This window comes from Haliaeetus albicilla, chromosome 19 (assembly GCF_947461875.1).
Source record: "Haliaeetus albicilla chromosome 19, bHalAlb1.1, whole genome shotgun sequence".
In the NCBI taxonomy this organism is placed as follows: domain Eukaryota; kingdom Metazoa; phylum Chordata; class Aves; order Accipitriformes; family Accipitridae; genus Haliaeetus; species Haliaeetus albicilla.
Window position 1 is genome coordinate 21317486 of NC_091501.1, and position 17088 is coordinate 21334573.

The following is a 17088-nucleotide window of genomic DNA, read 5'->3' on the forward strand; positions in this document are numbered from 1 at the left end:
AATGAGATCAAACTTCTGGTGGAGTGATGCCACATGTAAATAGATGACCAACAGAACTCTCTCTTGTAAAATTTTTTTTTTTTAAACCAACTTGCAATGCTGTTTATCAGAGAAGCTCAGAGGAATGAGGAAAAGGGGGGGTATGTGTCCTATCAAGAGAGCAAGAGTGAAAGGCACACGTGCTGTGGTTGCTGCCCTTTTTTGCAGAACATAAAATTGTGTTCATTCTTCAGCATCAGTTTTCTAATGAAGATGCTCAGTTCACAACCTAAGTGGGAATTTTATTTGGATGCTGCTTTGGTCCCCAGACGTATTGCAGTTCATGTGTGTTCACAGGCAAGCATTGAAGCATGATTCACACTTGGAAGATTTTTCGGAAAGCTGTCTGGCAGCTCTCTAGAAACTTCTGTGAATTACTGCACCAGTTAAGTCTTTTCTACCTCTGTAAGGCTTGATCCTGTAAACTGCCGAGTGCCTCAATTTCTCAACGTGAGTTGAAGGTGTTAAATACCAGGTTTTTAAAGTTCTGGACACCTACTGTTCCTACTGCTGTAGATGGGAGCTGTAAGTTCAGGATCCTTTGAGAGTCACCACTTTCTGACCTTGCAGGATTATGGCCTTTCAAATGATGAGGCTGAGAGAAGTGTCAGTTGACTTAACATGAGCTTTCTGTACAAATCTGTAATTTGTGCCATCTTGGTATTAATTGGCAGCTTTGTGTCTCTATTATAAAGTTCTTCTCATTTCAAATCCTAATTTTGGAAGGTATGTAGAGGCATTGGGGATTGGTCATATTCTATTTGTGGCAGAAGTGGCACGTTTTAACTATTTTTTTGCATGATTGGACGAGATAAACAGCACTGTAATGTTTGGTATACAAATGTTTAATCCAATGTGAAAAAGAATTACACTAGTTTAAAGCAAACGTGCATCGACTTGTATTTGTTAGTGTTTTAGTCTTTTGAGAGAGATCTGCAATGTTAATGTTCCTTTTTCTTTAATACATGCTAGTCCAACACTCCCTTCTCTATGCCTGCATCTTTAACAGTGGCCAAAGTGAAAACACTGCAGACGTATTTGTTAAGACAACACTGAGTTAAAGCCTGTACATTGGTGGGGTGGTGGGTTTTTCTGGTTTTTTTTTGTTTGTTTGTTTTTATTTTTTGCTTTTTTGGGGGGGAAACGGGGTAAGGTAATGGAGGATGGAAAAGTTGGTTAAAAGTGATTAAATATCTAGAGGTACTTTATGCTAAAGCTGCAGTTCATACAATACTTACCAGGCTTACTTTTTCCCCCACTGAACATAAAAGCTGATGTTGGCAGAAATCCAAAGAGTATAACTGGGGAGAAATACTCAATTCTTAGCTTTGGGAAACATGCAGCAGATTTAAAGAAGAAAAATAAAAAAAAAAAAAAGAAAAAAAAGAAGGGAAAAAAAAAGAGAGCTCAGCCAGAATTAAAAAAAATAAAATATATAACCTAGGTCCACAAACAATTAAAAAATTAATCCTGGACCCTTATGTGTGTGTGGTGTGAGTGCACACACTTTTGTGTGTTTGTGTGTGCGCATTTGCTTTGCTTTATTTCTTTTTGGGTTTTGGCTGTTTAGCTCCTAATTTTTTTCCAGGCTGCCTGATTTTCCTTCGTCCCTTCTGGCTGTGCATTTTCTCATTAGCCTTGAGCTGTTTTGGAAAACAGATAACCAAAACAGATACTGAGTCCATTTTTCAGTCCCTATCTTCCCCCTTCTTTTCCTCTCCTCCTTCTCCTCCCTCCCTTTTCATTCCTTTCTCATTCTCTGGGTTCATAAAGCCCTGGAATTATAGATAGATATATATATATAAAAAGATAAGCCTCTTTTTTTAAAAACAAAAAGTAAAACGTTTACAATTGAAAAATAATCTTGTGAAAATAGGGTTTGTTTGGAGGGGGGTTGTGTGTGTGCAATGCTGCTGTTTTCTGGATACTTTAATGGAGCATGTCCCATGTACCCTCTGAAGCTCTGCACTGCCCACCTCTGTGGCCCTTCCTCACCTCTCTGCTGCTCTGCTGTTTTATCTTCACTTGGACCTTAAACACAACTCACGGACACTATGCAGAGAGTCATCAAGAGCAATAAACAGAACAGTATTAACCTGCTTTATGGAGGTTTGATCATGCTTCTTTGTACAGTTTGGTTTTTTTATTTAAAAGGAAAGTAATAAAATGGCTTTTTTTTGTAGAATTAAATATTATTATTAAAATCAAGTGAAAGGTTGACTTGTTGGTGTTAAGCAGGAGAGTGGACCACCTGGTCCAGCAACAAAAGGAGCTTCAGCAGTAAAGGTATTTTCAAATCTTTCTTCCTGAGCCTTCAAGCGCACAGGTTGTACCTGAAGAATATAAAGGTCTTTAACTTCCATGAAGAGTTGCAGAACCACAGAACATGAAAGAAACCTAATTTGATAGTCACTGAGCAGTAAACTGTCTCTTCCAGAGGCTTTTCTCCCCTTGCTTGTTTAAGGGGAATTTGGGTGGTGGTGTGGTTTGGGGTTTTATTTGGGTGGTTTTTTTTTTTTCTTTCTGTTCGTTTGGGTTTTTCTTTTTGTTTTTTTTACTGGTAGGTGCCTGCACTCTTTGAGAGGCTGATAGTGTCAATCCTTCCCTTTTCAGCTGTTGCACACGTTGAGCACATGTGGAATAACAGCAGGGAGTAAACATGTGCTAGTTGGTATAGTGGGACCTCTGTATTTCTATCACAGGAAATATCTTTTAGAGGAAAGAGCTAGTAACTGAAAATTCTGGACTGATTTTTAAGTCTCCATAGTACTTTGTGGCTCACAGGAGCTTTACATTTCTATCACCCTTTCAGAATGTCCAGGTTACACCTCATCAGCGGTAAAATGTGTGACGTAAACATCAGATTTTTTGAAAGACAAACAGTGGATTGAGAGATATACAGTTTGGCTCCTTTGGCATAAGATGCTCCTCTGTGATTGGTACTTCCATTTGTAGTTTGGAGATAAAGTCTATGCATGGTGTTCAGGGAGGGAGACAGGATTTGAAACATCATGTGCGTTTGTTTGCACACTGGGTATTGATATTGCATGAAAACCTCGGTTGAGGGTTCACTGGTACAAATGGGCACACTTGTCTCATGTATTTAGTCCCTACTTATGCATTGCTCCTGAAGTAGTGAAACGTATAGAATGGGCTGGGGGTGCGAGGGGAGTGTCTTGTTTTTACTTAAAGGAAAAAAAAGCCAACAAATCTAACCTGTGGCAACCGGGCAGTGTTTCTCATTGAAGGTGAACTTTACAGACATCAGCTTTATACACTGTATTTCCTTCAGTTCTGTATGGTGAAAAACACATGCTAAACTTTCATACAGTTGCACTACCACTACCTCCGTATGTGGGTTTGGAAGCATGTGCTGAAAAAATGGTCAATGTAGTGCTGGATTACAATAGTACTAATACAGCTGATGGTGATAAAGCTATTTTTGTATATTTTAATGTTTGAAAGAGCCAGTTAGAAACTCTTGTTTGCAAGAATAAGTCTCCTAAACTACACCTGATGAAATTTTGTTCTTTGTAACACAGCAGATTTTTTTTCTGTTCAACTTGCCATGTTTATGATGTTGATGTCTTGCTATGTCAATGTACGGATTGTATCTCAAGCCTTGTATTTAATGCTTTAATGTGTTTTATAAAATCTTTTCTTGAAATGTTACAACACCTCATCTGTAACACAATGTCAATGCTTGGTGCATATGTGGACTGTTAACATTTTTGTTCTGAGCTGATGGTCACTCTTGGAGCATTTTCTCCCACTTCGTGTGCTATCTTTCATGTGTGATACTTACTCAGGAAATAACCCCTGGAACATCTGTGTATGTCAGACACAAAGGAGATACTCCTTCAGATATTCTACTGGACTTCAAAAACCAACAAATGAAATGAGTGACGTTTGCTAAATCTTTTCTCCCCCTTGTTGCAAAAATCTGTCAGTTAAATACATAAGGGACCTTAAGGGCTTAGAGAGACTTTGAAAACAAATCGCGTGTACAGTATCTTTCTCATGGCTGACTCTTTTTGAGAAGGTTTATGGGCTTTATGGCTGGTGTGAGACACACGACCCACTCCTGTTCTCTCTATGGAATAGTAGGTGCTCGGACAGGTAACTTCTGTTGTTACTGTCTTTTTTCATTTTTAATTTTTTCACTGTTCTAGGAATTGTTTTAAACTGAACACTGCAGGATTTATAACCAGATGTTTGCTGCCTTTTCCTTTGTTTTATTTCTTTAAATCTTTCTTAACCTTTGAGGGTGACTTTTGGAGCATTCTGATGGTGGATCTTGGCCTGCTGTTGGAAGCCTCCAAGCCTCTCATATTTCCAATTTGAGTTGCAAAGTTTTTTGTTTTGTTTATTTGTTTAAACCAATGACACAAATGCGATGCGTGGATTTTGGGTGGGATTTGTTGTTGCTCTATTTTGTGTGACTTATTCTCCCTTTTTTTACAGAAATGTGTTCTAACAGTTCACACTTTGTTACTGTTCTTTGCAAAACTTTTCAGGAGCCAAAAAAGTCAAACAATCCAGAGAAAACCTTCCCTTCTCCCCTTTCCGATGGCGAGAGTGAGAACTTATGAAAAGTCCTTGAGAATGTTCCTTCCTAAACTTTTCCCCCCAGTAATGCAAGCGGGTAAAATGGTAAACGCAGCAGTTTGGTGACATCCAAAACCGACCTGTTGTCAGGTAAATTGACTCTTTTCTGCTTATACTGTAACCTTCATAAGTTTGCTAACTTGTTTGCCTTCCTTTCTTCCCATCAGTTCATTTTGGTGAGACTTCTTGAATGATTTCTTTAACAGTGGTATTTAGAGAAAATCCTACTTTCTTCTTTATTTCCCCTCCTTATACATGTTGACCTTTTAAGAAAACTGTCATTGTCCTTTGCTTTACTCAGGTGAGACAAAAATGAGTCCCCTCATGTAAGTATATGAGGGATAGTTTTGTAATACATTAATTCCTTAATACCTCTTCCTTATCACTTCAAGGTAGTTTGCCTTCGAGTGTACTATTTTAGCTTAGGTTTTTGAAAGATATGATGCTTTCCAGTTGCCAAGTGAACATAAAATATAACTGCATCAATTAGGAGTTGATAGGTATGAAAAACTACTACTAAGAATATTAAATTAAATCTATTAAGATTCAACTGAGCAGGATCCTGTAAAGAGGACAGATGGGAAAATATGTGTGCTAAACAAAAAGACTGTGGGGCTGATTATTTCTGTCTGTGGAGGATGGGGTGACATGTTTTATGTTGCCCTTGTTGCTATATCTAAGTACTTGTACACTTTATCCTTCTCTGGTAACTCCCTCCCTTAATCTCAAACCACTTAAAAGTGCTGGGAACTTAATATTTTTTTACTTTGTCTAAGGAGGAGAATCTGTATTTTAGTCAGAGGTAAATATCAGACAAGTGGAATACCATTCAAAGTGGAAGAATAGGAGCCTACAGACAGGCTTCCAAGTTTCCTGATGCAGTATTTTATTTCCTGTGACACCTGTAAAGAATTAGCACTTGTTTCAGACTTTTTTCTGTGTACATTAATAACTCTTCTATGTCAGCATAAAATAGTCTACTGTTCATATTCTCAATTTATATTTTCCTGAAACACAGCAAATTTATCAGCAATACCATAAATTGCAGCTTCAAATTAAGGTGGGAGGGGATAATTTTAGAGCCAAATTTTGCTCTCAATTACACTGAGATAAACCTGGAATCGCTCTGTGAAAGTCAGTGGAGTGATATCCAATTTGACTGGTATAATTGAGTGTATAATTTGTGTCTTTAATTTTACTTGCAAGATAATTTTACAGACCTGTTATACTTATGTTTCCAATGCTTTTTCCTTTCAGACACACCCACTTCTTGCGTCTCAGCACTGGGCAGGCCTATTCCTTTATTTGTGTATATTTTTGTGCATCAGCTGCTATAGGACACGGGTGTAACGCTTTCAGGCATGTGGTTGGGTGTCTTTTTGGGTGAAAGATTTGTGGGTTTGTAATAGTGTCTAAAAAAAAAAGAATTTCATTTCCTCAAATTTGTTGAACAAATTCATGTTGGCTCACAGTTTTGCATCTCTGACCTGATTTTATATATATTACATGAAGATTTTCTTGAAAGAAAGACAATGCTAGTTCTTTGCAGTGTCTGCAAATTATCTTTGGTGAGGAGAGTTGATCAAAATTTACTGCATTCTGCAGAAGTCAATGTCTTAATATTTAATGTTGCTGGAAAGGTGGTTTTTTTACAGATCATGCTCCTTCCTCTTTACGGAATGGCTTTCAAATCCTTGTATTGATCTTGGTTGTGCCCAGTGCTTTGCCTAGCGTATGGGGAAACGTTGTAGAACTTGAATAAGCCATGACATCTTAGACAAAGGATGATGATTATGTGCGTGCTGAACAAGAACTTCTTCTGTATGCCCTTCTGCTGCAACAGAGTAATAAAACTGGTAGGTGGCAGCAGCAGCAGAAGAAACTCATGTGACTGTGACCTGACAAACCTCCAGTACGGGGAGAAATGGATTGCAAAATATTAACTGAAGTAAGGGGGACGGAGGAGAGAGGCAGAGTCCCTGAACTGTCTCTTTGAATGGTGAGTCTAATTTACAGAATTCTAACCATCAAAAGACTAGCTGTAGTACAGTAGACACATTGATCTATCTGATTTGGTGTTTGCTTTCCTGATGTCCTAATTCTGATCTTTGATTCAACATTCCAGTTTCCCCACTGCCTCTATAAGGCACAGTATATGCCTTAAAAATTAACCTTCACCAAAATTGCCATATCTTAAGAGTACTGGAAAACAAGACTGGAAGGAATTTATCTAGTCCATCCATTTCTCTGCCCCACAGAAGATCAGTCAGTTATGCCATTGGTGACATGTTTGTTTTAACCTGGTTTAAAAACCAAGGAATAAATGAGGAAGATTCTGCAGTCTTTACCTATGGAATTTTATTTTATGAAGGTAAAAAGCATCCTTACTGTCAGCCAGTGGTCAGCCTCATAGGCTGAGAGCCCATCTGCTTTTTTTGCTACTTCCTTTTTTGCCCATTTGCTGTTTAATCCTACTTTTGGGGTCATTCTCTTATGTACTTCTTGTACATATAGGTCTCTTCTTGAAATGTTCTTCAGTATTTTATTATAGTGCTACTTGGTGATAATCATAAATTTAACATTTCACATCAAATGTTGGTTCCTTTGAATCTAAAGCCTGGTACCACTTTCAGTGTGAAGAACTTCTATCCTAGTATTGTCAGCGTGCATTCTTTTTGTGCAAGGAGCATAGTTTACAAATACATGTAACAAGCAACCAGCTTCATGCTGTAATGACACTTTCAGAACTCAGAATTTTCACATGGTACATGGTGGTTACTTGAGATTTAGGGACAACAGCAGGGATTCACCTATAACAAATAAATAGGTTTGCCATTAAGTCTAAATCGTATCCTTAAATCATCTAATTTTGTCTGGCAGGGCACAATGGTGCACACTTAGTCAAATGAATCTAGATGAATTTTTAAAAAATCTGGTGTGAAGTTTCCTATCTATAAAAAGCCTCTTTGAGACTTTCCTCTCTGTTTCTGAATCCTGGCCTTTTTTTGATTCGTTTAAGTAGTCATATGAGTAAATCCAAACTGGTAAGTACAGAAGATAAATTGCTTCTTAGGTTCATACCAGTCATTAGCCCATTACAATATAATGAAAAGAATTTAAGGACAACTTACTAATTGAGATGCTCAAATATCTTTACATAACACTTAAGAAAAATATGTTTCTACATAATGTTAAAGGATTTTTACGTAAGGGGGAGATAAGATATTGACAGAGGAACAAAGTAAAAGTACAAAATGTTCTCAGGCACCCAAATGCTATCAGTCCCAAACCTGGAAATTTAAGTAAAAACTCTAAACCAGGAAAAGCTGAAACCCAGATCTGTTATTCTCTTCTGTGAATTTTATGTAGACACTAATTACATTGTAGTGGTATTCATAGAGCGCCATATAGATGAAATGATAGATCCCGTAGAAACACCATGATAGTAAAGGACAGTGTTCTTTATGGAGATTTCATGTATCTCAAGGTAGAAAAAATGTTCAAAGAACCAACAGCTACAATTCTTTTTCAAAATTGGAAACACAAAGTATATAATGTTTCTGACTTAATGGCTAACAGCTTGTACTTTCAACCACCTCTTCAGTTATCTAGACCCGTGGTCTCTAAAATTTTTTGATTGCACATCTCTATCAGTAAAAAACATTTTGAGCATGCACCCCAATGTATGTTTATTTATAAGTTATATACATGTACTACTATGTACATTATAAAACATACACAAAACCAGAAATTAAAAAAAGATGAGATAAAGATGAAATGAACGTTATTTTAAACATTTATTTCATTGTATTTATTAATGGTGCAAAAAAAAATTTTCTTCCTGAAGTCCTACTGATTGTCTTGCATAACCCCCTGGGAAACGTGCACTCTGCTTTGGAGAGCACTGATTTAGACATTATTAAAGAATTACAGTTGCACAGGTGATTAGTATGTTCCATCATAACAATATCTCCATTTTAAGTAAGTCTCCTACCAGAGATTAAAATGCTGACCTCTAGTAGGATGACTTTTCTTTCTGAAAAGAAAGTAAAAAGGAAAGAACAGCTGGATATGGAAGCACTGGTGAATGGTCTGGCATATGGGAAGTTTGAAACTGGATCAATTGAAAATGCAGAGAAACGTGTCCAAGTGGATTGGGGAAGAAAACCTGTGGTCAGAATATGTACAAATATGCAGAACACAGCAGTAGTTTTTGTACTTTCATAAGTCTTTCTAGTTCACTTACAGCTAAGTATTAGTTGATAAATTTTAAATTCTGTTTCCTGTAGTTATCTGGGGTAGTCACACTAAAATCAGGAACAATGCTTATATTATGGGAATAAAGCTGGATCTGAGTTTTTGACATTCAGGCCACTAAATAGTCTCCGGTGCGCATTAGGTGCCACTTAGGACTATGGACACCTGGTGCGCTTTTCTCAGTAGCTTCTCACTTTTCGTACAGCCTTTAAAAGTATTACGTGGACCACAGGCTGGAAATCCCAGAACTGAGTTACTGCAAAGTGAAAGGAGATCAAATGTGCAAAGTGAAAAATATTTTGGATGGAGATTTGAAGAGAGTTTTGTTAAATACAACGATGAGCAAAGTCTACATACGAGATGAAGCTCCTGGAGAGTTTTTTTAAAATCCAGTCAGACTGGAGATGTGAAAGAGGGAAAGTGAATTCTGGTAGTAGAGGCAAAGGAGTCTGAAGCATATGTCAGTCTCTCAGCAGAGAGGGAGATGAGGCAGTAAAACAGCTTTTGCTTATCTTGAGCATTCCCAGAGTTTTGTTGCAAGGAGGAATCTCACCAGACTTTCTATACATAATACATGCTAGTCTTTGGGGACTGCATATCAGGGAGGAGAGCTGAAAGTCAATATAGAGCTGTTGATACGGAAACTAGCTGTAGCACTTGCCTACTAGAATGGATAGTCATGTGGATTAAAAAAGTTACTGCACTGAGTTTAGATGACAGTAATACTTGGGAGGAATGGTGGTCATCTGGCCCTGAACGTGGGCTTATTTGCCCAGATACAGCTGTAACCTTTGACTTCTCAGCATAGTAAGGGATAGAGGCATAGAAATGTCTGTAAGCCTTTTGAATGAGCAAGGGGACCTTTCTAGGTGACTTAGTCTCAGCTGTTCAGGAAAGATTTTTTGGGTGTAAAACAAGCAGGAATTTAGAGTACTCTCCTAGATCCTCCATGTTTTCATAAGTGGCTGTCAATACAAAAGGTTATTTTTTTTTCCTACTAGATGTGACATAGCAAAGCATCCTGTCCTCTGTAACTTCAATGTGGTAGAGATTTGGAGAAGGCAGAATATTTTCCATTCTTACCATAGACTTCCACAGGCAGGCAAGGGGTGGTATGTATGTGAAAGGAGGAATGGATAGGTTCCTCACGCTGACTGAAAGCAGATTATGGATTAGGCTGATGGAAAAGTTAACGTTTACATTGTATTGTACTCAGGCAAGGCATTTTCAAGGTATTTCTGCATCCCCCTTTTGTTCCATTTAGAAAGAGTAGAAGTGTTACTAGAATATACAGAGTCTGCATAGTAATATGTCAGCGTGTTAAGCTCTGCCAAGTGTGTGTGGGGGAAGGGCTTATAAAAGATTTATGTGAATTTCTGTGTGTCTGCTAAGTCTACTTTTTTATTTGGAGGCAATTTGCTATATGTAACTGCACATAGTACTCTGTCTTAGTGTAATAGGTCTTTTTTTTTGTTTGTTTGGAAGGAAGGAAATGCGTTTGGGGAGTTAATATGTCATTCTGTTGTCCATTTCTATAGGAAGCAGAACAGTTAAGAGGAAGCGGTCAAAATGCATAGGAACTACATGGCTAGGTATATCCAAAATCTGGTGTCAGTTGTGTACTCATTGGTGTTGCCTGGTGGAAGTCTTTTTGGTCTATCTTCTAATAAGAGGAGACAAAGAAACATCTAAGAAAGGACTTTGAAAGTGTTGTGTACATTGAATTACATCTTCTGTTGCCATTTCTGTTTGCTTTCAGCACTCTTTGATGTGCTTCTGTACACGTATCTTATTAAAAAAGTATTGGCTGCTGAAATGTCTCTAGTGTGTAGGGCTGAGGTCAGTCAAACGGGAATAGGCATGGAATGCTCTCTAATGAGAACGGTCAGCGGTGCTAATCTGGGCCTTGACCGCATGAGGACAGAGTGTTAAAGTCTAACATAGATTTTGCTGGTCTGTATGTTTTTATTGCAGTATATGCAGTAGTAGCAGAAGTCTTTGTCAAATAGTATCCTGTGTAGCTGTCACTAGAAAGTGCAGTTGCTTTTGATCAACAGTGAAATTTTAAATTTCCCTTATCTAATGCTTTGCTTTTTCCCAAGTATAGGTACTGTATTATGTTAATCTGTGGTTTAATGTAATATAGTATATACAGTTTTCCAAATCAGGACTGAATTTTTGCCTTAGAAAAATTGCAATATAATTGAGGTATTTTAATACAGGAATGGAAAAGAAATGGAGTTTTATTAGAGGTAATTGGATTTTTTTTTCAATAAAGTATTGTAATCAGAAAAAATGATTTATCACATTAATAAATTTTTAGATATATATATTAATTTACAGAATTTATTGGGATGATCCCTCTTGTACAAAATAGCATTTGTTGTTAGAGAGGGAGGCAAAATCCATATTATACTAGCCAGTAACCCACTTGTTGCTACCTCTTTGGCCAGTCAGGCATTTTTTCTGTGCAGATTTCCTGTTTATGGTGGAAGCAGTGATACTACTGATCTTCCTTGATGCTTAGTTTATTTGTGTCGTAATATATTTTGGGGAGAAAGGAGCTGGAGAGGTGACAACTGTACACAGTGTTACATGGAGTAAACAGGAAGGTGCAGTGAAGCAGAGAGAGAAGACTAAGCAATAGCTGTATACACAGGTATCCTTTCAACTCTGTTTTAGAATCATAGAACCATTTAGGTTGGAAAAGACCTTCAAGATCATCGAGTCCAACCATCATCCATGCCCACTAAACCATGTTCTTGAGTCTTATCAATGTAGTGGGAGGCCAGGAGTCAAGATGACTGTTTATACCATGATGAGGAATGGGAATGTCACATTGACTGTTTGTAGAACTAAATATTTCATAACTGGTGTTTACAAGAAGTGTGATTTGCCCAAGCGTGTGTGTACAGTTTCTCTTCCTCACTACTACTGTGCAAAGCACTGTCTGCTAGTATTTATTATTCTCTGGATTCTGTGTGTTCAGTGGTATTGTGTATTAAGCCTGAAACTTGTATAGTATTTTGTTAGTTTCAGGAGGAAGCTTGGTATGCTTGTGTGTATATTTTCCCATCCATCTAACAAACACAAGGCCAAAAGAAACAACACAAATGTTATGGTTACTCTCCCCACCCATCTTTACAACTGTGTATGGGAGGAGTAGCACAAAATGTAATGTGATGTAAGAATGCTTGTCCATGCCCAAATGGAAATGTTTGTTTACCGCATAGCAAATACTGAAGCTTTGTCAGTGAGAGAACTAGGCAGAAAGAGGCTGCAGTTTGACTTTGCTAAACTTTTACACAATTTTTCCTCCACATGAAATATTTCCACAGGAATGTAATGCTTGTGAAAGATGCTGGATCAACAGTTGCAGAGATTGAACTCTTCTACCCACAGGAAAGGTAACAGGAACTAGATTTTACCTTTAGAACACAGCCTTCGCTGAACCGCACTCCTTGACCTGGAAAGGCCTTTTCCAAGGTCAGAAGAGGAGTTTGGTACCCATGGCTCAGTCCTTGGTGCATCTGTAATGCAGCTATCAAGGAAGCCAGATAGATGCCAGTTACAGAGATCTTTTTTTATGATGTCTGCTTGAATTTCTGATATTAATATTCTGGCTAAAAAGACTAACTTCTTCAATGGTTTGTTTCTCTAGGTTTTTCTACACCAGCAGGAGGTCTTCTGTCTTATGGGGACACTTATCTCTTGATATGCCCCCTTCACAATGAAAGGAAGAAAGGATGGACCAGCAGCATTGTGGAATGGGGTGATGTCCACATTTGGGGTTAACAGTCGTAATGAACACTGTCCTACTAACATGGAGAACTGAATAAAAGAGTTGAATTCTGATTCAAAAGAGTGTGAGGTTCTTTTTGGTATATTCTGCACCAACTCCATTTTCTTGAGGTGCTGGTTAGCTTCAGAAATATGTTGATCTTGCAGCTTTGATACAGTTAAGCCAGAAGGTAAAACCTGTTGGATATTCTTCATCATATTAGCCTTTTTTTTCCCCTCCAGTAATTTCATTCCTAATAGTTCTAGAATGTTGTGTATTTATATGAATAATCTTCCTGAATGCCTTGGAAACCCCAGTATCAGGCCTTTGGTTTTATCAGTCATGTTACGAGTTCACCTAAGTCACTCAGAATACAAGTTTCTTGAGTTTTGAAAGGAAAATCATACTATACTGATAGCTTTCGTGACTGCTAAAGAGAAACAGAACTGCAACTTTGTTAACCTATCGGAGATTCTTTAACTATTAGATAATGTGCCTTTGGATTTTGAGGCCACAGTGGCAGGGCTTGTTACAGACATGGTCATGTAAATTCTTACTGTATATTGTTTCTGAAGAGAGCTAATCTTTAAGACCATAGGTTATAGATCTTGCACATACCTCTTTTGGTTTGTTGTTAGCGAAGCACTGTAAAGTGTTAGACATATACTGATGGTATTTCTGTAATGTGCCTACTTGAAATTTGTATTACAAAAGTGAAGCAAAAAAAGAAAGCAAGTTACTGAGTTGGTACGTTATCGGTAAACACCTCTTATTCTTGACAAGGTAAATGCTCAGTTTCTCTGTAATCTTCTCCTTCTGTCCTTGGGATCTTGGCTAAATCTTTCAGGGAGCTGTGATGATACATTATAAAGCTTGACCAAATTGATTTTTAAAACAAATAATTGGTGAAATTGGAAAACAGGAGTCAAATATAAAATCTTTACCTAATTGGTAATTGCAAGAGGGAGCATAAGGAAATAAAAGAGTAGTATCCCCTTGGACTTCAAATCTTGAACATATTTTTAAGTTAGATTGCATGACACAAGGCTGAAAGCTAGCACAGTTTGGGTAAAATTAGTATAATATACTTTGTGCAGAAAGTGCCCTTAGATTAGAAGATGAATGAAGGAATTGGTGTCAAGGTGCTCTTTAGGCCAAGAGTTTAGCAAGAGTGAGGCAATTGTTTTAGTTTTATAAGCACTTACATAACTGTCATCTACACGATGACTGAACCACCAATGTGTTGTAGCAATGAGAAAGACAAACAATTCAATGTTCAGATGTTTCTGGAGAGGTATTCCAGTCAAAGAGGGAGAGATGCTATTGTGCAAGGTCGAGCTGAGACATCACCTCTAAAGCTGTGAACAGTTTTGATGGCTCAGATTTGAAATGGAATTCCTCCCACTGAGGCATGCCTTCTAGGATAATAATCCATTCTCTAATACTATAACAAACAGTACAGGAATTTGTTTTCTGAAACCTGTTGAAGAGTGAGGGCTGCTACTGAAGAAGATCCCACGTGGTGGTATGGATATTTTCATTCCTGTTTTCTGTATGCTTGTTATTTGTGTGTTGGTGAAAACTAGGAGTGTGATTGGTACCTGGTACTCTGTCTACAGCTGTGCCTTTCCTCCAATAGCTGCAGTTTGTGGTTGGTTGTTTTGCAAATCTGTATGTCAAACCATGCCTCTGGTAGCACTGATACCTCTGTAAGCAGGTAAAATGGCTGCCTCTGCAGACTTGTGGCCATTTTATCTCTTGTGATTCAGTACTTAGGAGTATGCTAATGCATATGCTAATGCTTCCGTAAGTGCATTTCTGTCATTTTCCTTAATATTTAACGTTCATTATAAAAGTAGAACAGCTGAGAACCTTCTAAATGACTTCCTAGTTTCGTATATCCTATCTTGCTAAGCTAGTTCCAGGCCCCTATCTGTATTTCAGTTCTCTTTTATTTTCTTTGCAGATGTTCAGCAATGTTCTTCTGTTCTGCTGCCTAAAGTTCACAGATTTGCTCCTCCTGCCTTCATAGTCCAGAATGCCTTTTTTTCCCTTTCTTCCAGATGCTCCTGTCTGCTTGTCATAGGAAAAGACCTGCTGTTGTTTCTTCTCTTAACCACTGGCTCAGCTTGTTCTTGTCCTTGTCCCAGGCACACACATAGTAGCTTAAGAGTATTTCTTACTCGGTGTCTATTATAGATGACCGTTCTTTGATGTTTGTGTGAATTACTCTAAAAGCGTGTTTTCCTTTTTTTAGGGGGGAAAAACAGGTTTTGCTACTATGCATTTTCTTTTGGTATTTCACAGCCCAAAATGCATTAGAAGTTAAACAGAAATTAAAAGAAGTTAATGAAAATAGAGATGTCTAGTTTCACTGTAATGTCTTGGTGAGTGAGAGTCAGCAAGTTGCAATACTGAGACGATCAATAGGTCCCTGGCTGTTGCACTCATTTAGTTGTCTTTGATGAGAGGGATTGGTCTCCTTGCAATCTCTTTATGTACCTCATTTAAAAGCTCCAATTTAAGAGCTGTCTTTAAGAACGTGTTAGTAACATGTTAAGTTTTACTTTCCGTTGTCTTTCTTTTGTTCCTTTGAATATGAATACTGGGTATCAATAATTAAATAGTAATTGGATATTCATAATACAATATTTTGATATTATTATCTGTACAGTACAGTGAAAACAGAGTAATAATAAGTCTGTAATGACAATACTGAACCTGTGCTGTGATGGTTAGAGAAACCTGGTATAAATAATTCTGTTTGCACTTCTGCATTTCCTCTTACTGGAATTGTGCTTTTGTGCTGGCTACAGAAATGGAATACTTGTAAAACTCTGGTTTGCTTAGTATAGTGAGATCTTGGGGTGGAGTATATTTGTATTGAGGCCAAACTGGGAGAGAGGTTGTAATTTTGTTTAGTATAAGATCTGGAAAACCTCTGTAACTTGGCTGGCCTGCATTCCCAGTTGTGCATGATGTAAGCAGACAGCTGTGTTTTGACCACTGTCTTTTTTATTTTTCTGGGTCAGTTTCCTTATTTTTTGCCTTATCAACTTGGTTGCTTTTCCAGCATGCTTTTTCCCTGTCCGAACAACTTGGTTTATCACTGTACGTTTACCTCTAGGTGATCTAAAAAATCTAGGTGTCAGCTTGGAACTAGACATCACATCATCTTCTCTGTGACTATCTCATCCCATGCTGTCATAACTTCAACATTTTTCCAGACATGCTACTTTGGAGGGCTTCCTCTGCTGAGATGGTAATGTTGTTGAGAAGGGAGAACATGCAATGCGATGACAAAGTTGTCTCAGAAGCCTCAAGGGTGGAATCCATGGGAGAGAGGCTGCTGCTCTGCGCTTCTTCCCCCCCTTACCATAATATAGCTGTTGGTGTACAGGCTAGTAAGCAAAGCATAAGCTAATAAGCTAAGCCGTACACTGTTTATTGGCTTATGCACTTTATCTTGGACATTGGCATGCTTTGGTGGTTGTGATAAACCACTTCTCCCTGCCAGTTGGCAAGATCAGTGGTTACTGTGTCAGTACTGCTGTGTTCACTCTTGCTTTGCAAATGCCTGGTACCGAGATTCAGGCGAGTTCTTTGGTCTCCTGCATGTTTGCCCTGATCTGCTGTGGATCTACTATACCACTTTATGGAAGGGAGATGAGTAAGTAATACTGGGCTCCAAAATCGTGTGAAGCACACTAGGAAGAATTTCTGTCAGAGGTGGATTTACAACTGCTCCATATTTTTCTTCAGCTTTTTCATTTAAAAATTCTTTATATTTTTGTGACAGTGCTTCTGAAGATTTCTAATGAAGGAAAAAATCTTCCTGCTAGTTCTGCCCATCTTCTCCTTCCTAGAGAGAGCATACAGCAGCTGTCAGAGCTGTCCGTAGTATTACTTGCTGCTTCTTCCCTACAGGCTTTCAGACCCAGGACAAAGAGATCCAGAAGAATACAGTGATGAGCTTCCAAGAGAATGGGGTGTTGCTTTCCAGCATCCCCGATACCCAGCCATGTTCAGCTGCATAGTGACGGCAGTGCTTGTCTCTGTAAGAATGTGAAGCTGAGACAAGAGGAAGCAGGGGAGGAAGAGGCAGAAACCCTTCCAGCTGTGACAGGTCACTAATGGACCAGAGGTCACATCTGTGCTGGGAGAGAGGCAGGGTGGAGAGCTTGGGCTTTTGGAGAAATGAAGGAGCAACCTCCACAGTTTTGTAGTCCCTTCTTTCCAGCATTGCGGCAAGTGCTGTGTTATAGGGAAGAATATCTCCTTAGTCTTCCCTGTAACATCACACCGCGTAGCTTTTTGTGGTCCTGTTTGCAAGGTAAGACTCGGAAAGAAGAACAACTCTACAAAAAAAGCGTTCTCTGCAGCCTGAATCCTTTCATGGCTTG

At 38.3% G+C, this 17088-nt stretch overlaps 1 protein-coding gene and 1 long non-coding RNA gene across 2 annotated transcripts in view; both read left to right on the forward strand.

The window, feature by feature from the left end:
- RIMKLB (ribosomal modification protein rimK like family member B) overlaps positions 1-2247 on the forward strand; it is a 50132-nt gene extending 47885 nt beyond the window's left edge. Inside the window, 1 exon segment of the mRNA XM_069806735.1 lies at positions 1-2247. Coding sequence (XP_069662836.1) covers positions 1-27 — 27 coding nt within the window. The 3' untranslated portion in view covers positions 28-2247.
- A 2496-nt stretch (positions 2248-4743) lies between these two features.
- On the forward strand, positions 4744-12766 carry LOC138689968 (uncharacterized). Its single transcript, XR_011328732.1, has 3 exons — positions 4744-6646; positions 12243-12311; positions 12566-12766. It is a non-coding gene; the product is annotated as an uncharacterized lncRNA (long non-coding RNA).
- The last annotated feature ends 4322 nt before the right edge of the window (positions 12767-17088 follow it).